The sequence below is a fragment of the Entamoeba invadens genome, assembly GCF_000330505.1.
Source record: "Entamoeba invadens IP1 unplaced genomic scaffold scaff_1105074726025, whole genome shotgun sequence".
NCBI classification, from domain to species: Eukaryota; Evosea; order Mastigamoebida; family Endamoebidae; genus Entamoeba; species Entamoeba invadens.
The window spans coordinates 40,092-51,333 of NW_004443750.1; the positions used below are offsets into that span (position 1 = coordinate 40,092).

General features: G+C 34.1%; 1 protein-coding gene across 1 annotated transcript; it reads left to right on the plus strand.

Annotated features, from left to right (window-relative positions):
• Positions 1–1,518: 1,518 nt before the first annotated feature.
• EIN_042520 (protein serine/threonine kinase, putative) lies at positions 1,519–9,738 on the plus strand (the record flags this gene model as incomplete). Its single annotated transcript, XM_004261296.1, has 3 exons — positions 1,519–1,540; positions 1,707–1,819; positions 1,885–9,738. 3 exons carry the CDS (start codon positions 1,519–1,521, stop codon positions 9,736–9,738), a joined length of 7,989 nt encoding a protein of 2,662 aa, XP_004261344.1.
• Between the last annotated feature and the right edge of the window lie 1,504 nt (positions 9,739–11,242).

The window sequence follows — 11,242 nt, forward strand, 5'->3', positions numbered from 1 at the left end:
TCTTTGGGTGTTATAAATTGAATGAAATACGTATACCAACTTCAGTCACATGTATTGGCAAAGTTGCATTCAAAAATAGTATATCTTTGACATCATTTAACTTTGCAAGTGTGTTACTTGTCGAAGATGGCTGTTTTATGAATTGTGAGAAACTGAAAACAGTCTATTTCAATCAGAAGAATGTTTGTATGAATTTTGGCATTTTTTCTGAATGTATTTCTTTTCAAGAAATATGAATAGGCAATGCGTCTATCACACGTTGCGACTTTGAAGTGAGTTTTACAACAAGTCGTTACCACTTCTATTAAATTGGTGTTGTGTGTAATAATGTCGTTTTAACACGACAAGACGTCGACGCGTTTAACCTGTCAACCGTAAAAATGTATACACTGTGTGGACGAAGGGTGTTTTTTCAACAACAGAAGTCTAACAACAATCATATTACTCTTCATATTATGTCTATTGGATATAACAGTTGCTTGGGTTGTGTCAAATTAAAAGAAGTTGTTTTACCTGAAGGTATCACAGAAATCCCAGCACATATGTTTGACTTGTGCATATTACTTAGTTTTTAAAGCTATTTTAACTTTTGGTACAAAATTTGTCACTAACTGCTTTTTGTAATTTACCTTATAATAACATTTCAATCACCAAGATAATTTTGAATATGGAAAAGCCCATTGTTATGAAAAATATAATTTAGTGCTTTAAATTGGACTTATATTATTTCATTTAAATTATCAATTTAATATTAAAGTTTCTCAATATTAACAGTTATTTGTTTTTTTCAAAATATCTTTTTATTGTTTATATCACGATGATTTATGTTAAAATAAAATAATACAAATAAATAAATAACATCAAGTTAATTTAGTACCATCAATTGCAGTGGGATTGTCTTATTATTTTTTTACAAATCGATTATTATGTTATAACTATACCAAATAATTACAGAATATATTAATTTATATATTTTCAATTTTTTAATATAAATATTTGTTTGCTCAACTAAAATATGATTCTGTGTTGTAATTGATTTATAATAAGATATGTAATAGCTATCTTTGATATAAGAGCTTCAACATAAATTGATCTAAAAAATTAAAAAAAATAAGAATTTGGCTAAGAAATGTTTGTTGTCTACTTTATTGAAAATGATAATAATTAGTTTGACTATTAAACTGTTTCCAAATTGTTGCGATGCAAATTAATATTGCTCACGACATTAATTACAATTTCTCTGTTTCTAAATAGTCCAATGGAGAATGATAATAAATTAAACAACTTGATTTGTATCTAATATTATTTTTTAATGTTAATTTTTATTTGTTGTTTTTTAATAACACCAAGAAAAATTCCAATTTTTATATATTACTATATTAAATTAATTAATAAATATAAACATAGTTTTAATCCAATTGTGTATCTATGTTTTTAAATTGATAATTTGAAAATAATTAATGATACTATAATAATCAAAAAATAAGACATTTGTTACATTGTTACATTTCTTTTAAAATGTTTATGCTATTTGTTAATTGTTTTTGTATTATATTTTTGTTATTTTATTTATTAAATTCATTACATAATTATTAGTGGTTTTGTTGAAATAACTAAAAAAACTGTAAAACTTCCTTTTATTATTTTTCAAAAAGTATATAAATACATTTTATTTTTAATATTTTAAACTCAAATAAGATAACCAGTCAATATGCTCATATTGATACTGTCGTTATTACTAACACTTACAACATCTCGCTGGTGTTTAGTGGGTAATAAAATTCAATGTGATTGTGATACCAACAATACCAATAACAAAGTTATTGATAAAAACGGTGTAGTGTTATTAAATAATTTACAAAAAAAAATGTAGTCCAAATTAAGTGTTTAAATATAAAAGAAATGCAAATTATATATGATGAAAATATTAGTGTACTTATTTTTACCCTTAACAACACCAAAGTCACATTTCTAAACACAAAACAGGTTTTTGATAATGTAAACAATTCGACTTTTGAAATCAATTCAAATTGGGTGAGACAATTTAATTATTTCAAAACAAGTTCCATCAAAACAGATATCACCTGTGGCTCAACATTACAACCAAACTGTTTAGAGTGTGTTAGTTACAACGGAAATCATTGTTACCGATGTGAAGATGGTTATCAAGTTGCAAATGATGATTCTATCGTAAAATGCTATCTTTTAAATGACACTGATCACACTCCAGTTTGTGGAGATAGTAAACTTTTTAAGTGGAGCAAAAACAGTCAATGTACTTCGACAAATTGTCTTTTATACAATAGCACGGGGTTTTGTACTTCGTGTAATCAAAATTATTTACTTAATGATGGAAAGTGTTATCCAAAAGCAACAAATTGTGCAACTTATCATTCAAATCAATATTGGTGCAGTCAATGTAACTCAGGATATTTTCCATATTATTATAATTGTGTTCCATGTGGATATATGGAGGGGTGCACAAGTTGCAGTCAAAATCATTACAAAACGTGTGATTCATGTAGCAATGGGTATTACCTCAAAGAAGAAGGATATTATAAAATATGCAAGAAGTGTCCTTCTAATTGTGCCTATTGTAACCAAGATTATAATGGGAATTTAAAATGTTCAAGTTGTGATGGTGGTTATTATATGGTAAATAACGATTGTATATCGTGTGGTGCTGGGTGCAAAGGTTGTAGTACAGTAAGCGGACAAAGTGGCAAAACACAATGTAATGAATGTTTTGATCATTATTATAACAACGAGAATTATGTTTGCACAGTATGTGATTCAACGTGTGGCAATTGCAATTGGGGAACGGGGATATGCACCACGTGTGCTTCTGGATATGTTTTGAAAACTACAGAAAGCACAAAGTGTGAATTGTGCAATAATTATGAAAGTAATTGTGAAACTTGCCTTGAACCGAACAGGCAGTGTTATCAGTGTGTCTCTGGAATGTACCCAAATACCAATAAACAATGTATTAATTGTGATTTGTCATGTAGTATGTGTTCTCAAACAACTGGGTTGTGTTCTGTGTGTGCAAGTGGATATACAAAACCCGTTTCAGACAACCAAACTTGTGATAGTTGCTCAACTGCTTTTCCCAATTGTATTTCGTGTTCACAAACGCTCAGACAATGCCAAACATGTTCAACGGGATTTTATCCACTTCAGACATCACCATATACGTGCCAACAGTGTCACTCAAGTTGTGCAAATAGATGCAACTCGTCAACTGGATATTGCACAACGTGTGTGAGTGGATATGTCCCACAACTCAATCAACCATCTCTAACGTGTGAGTTGTGTTCTTCTTTTGATACCAATTGTCAGACTTGTGCCACTGATGGAACACGAAGTTGCACTTTGTGTAAAAGCACTTATTATATTTCTGATAACAAAAAGTGTTCAAAATGTGATGCGTCTTGTGATTACAAATGCGATGGAAATACTGGATATTGTACTTCTTGTGCATCAAATTATGTTTTTAGCAGTCTAACATCGAGAGTGTGCCAAAAGTGCAGCGAATTTGATTCAAATTGTGTATTATGTGCAAGTAATTTCAGTCGCAAATGTTTAATTTGCAACACGGGGTTTTATCCAAACGACAGTGGAAAGTGTGTTTCATGTGCGACAAATTGCACAACGTGTGATTCAGCAACTGGTATTTGCACGTTGTGTGCATCAGAAAACGTGTTTGTAGACTCCCCATCAAGAGTGTGTATGTTTTGTAAAACGTTTGATAACAAATGTGAAACGTGTCAAAATGGTGGAAATAGAAGTTGTGTGACATGTACAGCGGGGTATTATCCGGGTACAACAGGACAGTGTATTTCATGTGATACAACTTGTCAAACAAACACGTGTAATACAAATAACGGTTTGTGTACAAAATGTGTTCAAAACTACGTCGTGACATCTCCAACTTCTAAAACATGCCAGAGATGTTCAGATTTTGATTCAAAATGCAAAACGTGTGCAACTGATTTCACAAGAAAATGTATTGAGTGCAACACCAATTATCATCCAGTCAATGGAAGATGTGTTGTGTGTGATTCGTCATGTGGAGGGAGTTGTAATGGTGTGACTGGAGTTTGCACTGGTTGTGCTTCAAATTATGTACCGACATTACTCGATCCTTCCAAATGTGAGCAGTGCTCAACTTTTGATGAAAATTGCACCACTTGTGCAGCAGGAGAACGACAGTGTTCGGTATGCAAATCGTCCAAATATCCCGATGAGATAACTGGAGTGTGTAAAAACTGCAGTTGGACGTGTAATAACAATTGTGATCCATCAACAGGAATATGCACAAGTTGTGTTTTAAATTATGTTTTTGAGAATCCAAAATCGAAAGTGTGTATTCCCTGTCAAATATTTGATGCGAATTGCATTACATGTTCGTCAGAAAAACAACGAAGTTGTACCATTTGTGAGAGTAATTATTACCCAAAACAAGGGCGGTGTGTACCATGTGACTACGGGTGCACCACTTGTAGTTCCGCAACGGGAAAATGTTCGGCGTGTCAACCAAACTTTGTGCCTTCAACTGTGAATAACACGGCGTGTGTTCCATGTGCAGATTTTGATAATAATTGCAAGACGTGCGCAACATTGTTTGGGCGATACTGCAACGAGTGCAATGACCATTTCAAGCCTTCAGTTGATGGGGTTTGTGTGAGTTGTGATGTTTCTTGTGACAACAATTGTGATACAATATATGGAACTTGTACCACATGTTTTACAAATTACGTTGTCACATCGCCGCTATCATACAAATGCGATAATTGTAGTGTTTTCGATCAATATTGTGATGTGTGTGCGTCAGGTTTTTCAAGAAAGTGTGTGACGTGTCGAGGCGGCAAATACCCCAAAGATGGTGTTAATTGCGCCAATTGTGATTCAACCTGTGGAAATCAGTGCGATGGTAAAAATGGTCATTGCACTGGGTGTGTCACCAATTATGTGTTGTCTGCCACAAACAGTTTACAATGTGAGAGTTGTGTGTCTTTTGATGCAAATTGTCAAACTTGTTCGCCAGACTTTACAAGAAAATGTGTGACATGTGTTTCTGGATATTTTGTGTTTGAAAACAAATGTAAGAAGTGTGACGACACGTGCAACAATCAGTGTGACAGCTCTACTGGATTATGCACTGGATGTCAGAACAACATGGTCTTTGGTGATACAAACAGAAGCATTTGTGTTTCCTGTACTGCATTTGATTCAAATTGCTATATTTGCGACTCTTCTTTCAATAGAGGTTGCAACACGTGTACAAACAAACACTATGTTGATAGTACAACCAAAAAGTGTATACCATGTAGTAGTGAATGTGATCAATGTAATGGACAAACAGGAGCCTGCACCAATTGTATGCCCAATTATGTAACAAGTTTAACATCAGGTGGTTGTGAAAGCTGTAATAAGTTTGATTCTAATTGTAAATTCTGTGCTCAAAACCAAACACGAAATTGCATTCAATGCAACGACACGTATTATCCCGTGTTAACAAGTGGAGAAATGAAATGTGGTTTGTGTGACTCGACGTGTGGGGGGAAGTGTGATCCAACAGACGGTCATTGCACAGGGTGCCAAAGCAACTATGTTTTGTATCAAACAAACAATTTGAAGTGCCAAAAATGCTCTGATTTTGATAGCAACTGTTTCACATGCAACTCTAATTATGAGAGAAAGTGTACCACATGCAACACTGGGTATTATCCAAATGCAGACGGTAAATGCATTTCTTGTGAAACATCGTGTGCTCCCAACATGTGTAACACGTCAAATGGCAACTGTGACAAATGCACTGAAAATAAAGTCATCACAAGTCCAATTTCAAATGATTGCGTTGATTGCACTGTTTTTGATTCAAGGTGTGTGACGTGTTCACCATCGTTTGCTAGAAAGTGTGTCAAATGTGTTGCTGGTAGTTACCCACAAACCGCTGGCGATTTCAGATGTAAATATTGTGATGCCACATGTGGAGGAAAGTGTGACACGACAAATGGACATTGTACTGGGTGTAACGAATCGTATGTTCCAACAACATCAGATCCGTTTAAGTGTGAAAGTTGCCAAACATTCGACTTTAATTGTGCGACTTGTGTTTCTGATAAAAGAGAGTGTGCTGTTTGCAAACCAGGGAAATACCCAAATGATTCAAATAAAGTGTGTCAAGACTGTGACTCTACATGTAATGGCGATTGTAACACATCAAGTGGTATTTGTAATATGTGTTCATACAATTATGTTTTCAATGAACCCAAAGGAAGAAGTTGTGTGCTATGTGCAACATTTGACAGACATTGTGTTACTTGTGCTTCTGGTTATTCAAGAAGGTGTGTAAAGTGTTCAAATGGGTATTACCCCGACTCAAATGGAAAGTGTGTTGCGTGCTCAACAATAGATAGCAATTGCAACACTTGTAATAATACGGAAAAGAGTTGTTTCGGTTGCAAAGACCCGTATCACCTCTCAAATCAAAAGTGTCTATCTTGTGAAGCTGGAACTTACAAAAAGACGGAGACTACATGCGACAAGTGTTACAATGCTATTTTGAATTGTAAGAACTGTGGAACGGCTTCTGTTGGCACTGCAAGGTGTAACGAGTGTTATCCCCCATACAGTTTAAGTTCTAATGGTAAAAGTTGTGACCAATGTGCTTCAACGTCATATTATGACAAAACAACAAATCGCTGTGTAAATAGAAACACGACGTGTTCTGTACAAATTGAAAGCACCAAATGTGTTCATTGTACTGATGATTATTTTGTGTCAAATGGGAAGTGTAAAAGTGCTCAAAACTGTAACGGCCCATCGAGTCTGTCACCGGCGTCGTGTGATTGTTCAGACCAAATTTCGATCAATTCCGATTGTGCGTCAATTGCTGCAAATTGCAAATATCAGAAAACGATGAATTCAACTTCAACGTGTTTGGTGTGTAAAGACAATTTTACTTTATCACAAAATACATGTAACAAAATAGAATCAAATGAATTGTATAAAAATGGCGTGAAGTACAGTTGTTTAGATGGTCAATATCTTAGTAATAACAATGTATGCGAAGTGTGTCCAAATTTTGCTTCATTTTGTATTAATAATAAAAATAATACATACACATTGAAATGCACACCAAACACAGTCAAAGATGATGGGACAGAGCAATGTATAACAGATGAGATGTGTTTGCAATATACACACGATTACTGCTCTCAATGCAAGTCGGTGTCATCACAAATCAGCAACGGAATATGCACAGCCTGCCAAACACCAAATTGCCGATTTTGTGAAGGAAACAAGTGCAAGCGATGTGCCAACGACTATTTGATGGTCAAAGAGAATCAATGCGTTTCTCAAAGTGACAAAAACTGTGACAAGTCGAGTGTGTCTGGGTGTGTGATGTGTTCAAGTGGGTTCTATCAAGTTGACTCTTTGAACGTTGAAGGCAAATTCGATTTCTGTCTTCCAATACCCCCATCACTATATCCAAATTGTAAACGACTTGCTTTTTCAACGAGTAAATGTGTAGAATGCAACGATTTGTTTAAATTGAAAGGTGGGGTGTGTAAAGAATCGTTCGAAGATGAAGTTCCTGTTGTTCCATCAGAAACGGAACCCGAACTTCCTGTCTCTGTTATATCCAATTCACATATTGAACATTCATTCAATTTGAAAGGAGTTACTGAGTCCAAATGTCAAATGAGAGACAACAAAGGATGTCAACGGTGTTACGATGGATATTACCTTCAAAATAATGAGTGTGTGGAATGCACCAACGATTGCAATACGTGTTACTCACAAACGTATTGTACTTCATGTCAAAGTGGGTTTTATCTCGACTCAAAAAATCGATGTCAGACACTTGGTGATTTGAGTGCAAGATGCAGTGTCGTGCTTCCAAAAGCTGGTGGATGTGCTATATGTAGAGATGGATATTTTAAAGTGCTTAAAGACTGTATTGTCTGTGACATCTCATGTAGTTCGTGTATTAGCAATACTTCGTGTTCTGTGTGTGCAGATGGCTATTTCATCATCGAGTCTGAGAGTCGCTTGTGTCAACTCAACACAACAAATACAAACTGTTTGAAAGTTGGGTATTATGGCTGTAAAGTCTGTGCTGATGGATATTACTTATTGAATTCCCGTTGTACAAAATGCAATGAAACGTGTACTTTGTGTACTTTACAAGGCGCGTGTACAAATTGTGTATCAAAAGATTACGTTTTATATGATTCTAAATGTGTACACTACTCTGAAATAACAAATTGTATTGAAGCTAAGAATTCAAAATGTGTGAAATGCAAGGGGTATAACAAACCATCTGAAAGTGGTGACAGTTGTATTCAAACAGTAAATTTGGGAGCGGCAATTGGTATTCCAATGTCAATTCTTCTTGTGATGATAATAATATTTCTATTAATAGTAATTACTCTTATTGTAATATTCAAGAGGAATCAGAAGAAAGAAAAGCTCAAAGTGTGCACATATAAGATGAGTCGCTCGAACATCAAGATGTCGACATTAGTGGACAATATAGTAGTTAATAAATCCAAATTGAAGTTTGACTTGGATACCGATGAATTTATTCCTGTTGATAAAGAGACAAGAGACTTGATCTGCATTGGAAACACTTCAAAACATAATATGAAAGTCCAGTTCAGTGTGATTGAAGGGTGTGATTCTTACCAAATTCGCACAGTGCCTTCCATTGTTACACTGAAAAAAGGCGAAGCCTGTGAATTTGAGATATTTATACAACCCCTTTGTACATGTAAAATCGAAGAAAGTGTGATGATCACTTCACTTGATATAACAACAGGAAATGTCGTAAACGCTAAAATAGGAATTGACACAACTACACAACAGACGACCAAACTTAATTATAAAGAACTTGATGTGATCACAAAACTTGGCGAAGGATCATTTGGCATTGTGTATATGGGAAATTACAGAGGTAATTTTGTAGCAATAAAAAAGATGAAACAAATTGCATCACCAAACACATTAACAAATGAAATTACTGATGAAAAGAAGTCCCTTCAAGAATTTGAAAATGAAGTGAACATGTTGGACAAATTCCGGAGTGAGTTTATTGTCCACTTCTATGGCGCTGTGTTTATACCAAACAAGGTGTGTATGGTCACTGAATATGCACAATTTGGGTCTTTGAATGATGTTTTGAAACAAAAAAAGTCAACTGAAGTTGAAACAAAAATGCGTATTATAATTATTTTAGATGGAGCAAGAGGAATACAATATCTCCACGAGAATGGCATTTTACACAGAGACATCAAACCAGACAACATTCTCATATTTTCATTGGATGATAACGAACGTGTCAATGCAAAGCTGACTGATTTTGGATCATCAAGAAATGTCAACATGCTGACAACAAACATGACATTCACAAAAGGTATCGGAACACCAAGTTACATGGCACCAGAAATACTAAAAAAGAACCACTACAAAAAACCAGCAGATATATACTCGTTTGCTATAACAATGTACGAGTGCTTTGGGTGGTGCAATGCTTATTCAGAAAAGCAGTTCAAGTTTCCATGGAAAATTGCAGAGTTTGTGACAAATGGAAAACGACTTGAAAAAACGAATTCAATGTCCAACGAACAGTTCGATGTGATTCAAAAATGTTGGTGTACAATTCCAACTGAGAGAATTGAAATTGGCGAAGTTGTCACCTTGGTTAATGGCTTGATAAATATTTGAATTTTTATTTGACTCTATTCTTTTAACACTCAAATAACATTAAACTCAAAAATAAAAATTTGTTAAATCAATTATGATCAGATTTATTTATTTTGGTTTTTTTAATTGAAATCAGATAAAATTTTATTAAAATAATTATCAAGTGAAAACATAATAAAATAGTTATTATTGTTTTTGATTAAAAAGAAAGGACGGACATGGGGACGAAAGACGGGAATATAGGCCGAAGGACGTCCTTTGTGGTTTAGGGACGTCCTCCCGCTATAAAGGACGTCCTTACTGTGTATAAGATGTCCTTTCTATTATTTTCGTGTCCGCAGGGTTGCGAAAACTAGATAATGTACTATAATTTTACCAATAGTTTTATTAGACAGAAATATATTTATTTTTAAAAATAAATTATATTCAGAAACAAACGCCATATTATTATAAAATATATTATAAACAAATAGTTTCAACAATTAAAATGAATATTTTTATTGGTCATTTTGAAGTAAAATCAATATTTTTTGATATAAAAAAATCCTACATTTTCAGTCTTTAATGAAAACAAAAAACGAAATTTGTATTGATGATTTTATTTTCCATAAAATAGACACACTGAGTTGGATGAACTATAAAATCCAGATGCACAACACTTCACAAACAACACAAACTTCCTTAACATTAAACACTCCCCAAGTGTCAAATGTTCACACTATATCAGTAGGTCCTCATTCACAACACACTGTTCACCATAACACACAAATGGCTCAACAATTATCAACGTCACAACATGCATCACAATCAACAACTGTATCAACCATTATTAAAAAACAAACAAAAAAACGAGGCAGACCAAATGGTAGCAAAAACAAAAAGCGTACATCACATTTTCATGGTAATGAAGGCTATGTAACTTTTACGTCTAATAATTTACCAACCCAAAGAGAACATCAACACATCACAACTTCGGTTAGACAAATTACAATAGAAGAAGAAAATGTCACCAATACAACACTGTTGTTATCCAACATCGAGTCGGGATTACAGGAACAAACAAGAACACAACAAGAAGTGTTTGAACAACAGAGTTTAAATCAAACTAATGAAACTCAAATGCCAACAAATCATCAACAAAACAATTCACTTGCACAAACAGTATTTGAAAACGAGGCTGTTGAAAATACAAATTCGATATCTACAAATCAGTTGTTATTGCCCACAACTTCACAAATTTCAACTCATAATCAACATTTCGAAACTCCAAGAGAACCACCAAGAAGTCTAGAAGGTGGACAAGTTGTAATTGAAGATCATTCCATTTATCAAATATCAAGTGAACAACAAAATGAAAATCATAGAACTTTAAATAATTCAAATTCCATTCTTGATTCTGTAATGGACCCTTGTGATCCACTTTCCGTGTTTACTACCGTACGAGAAACAGGGTAATGCGTCAACCATCGGCTACAGAAACACGTCAAACCCTCAACCACCTTCAAACATCAGAGACGACAACAGA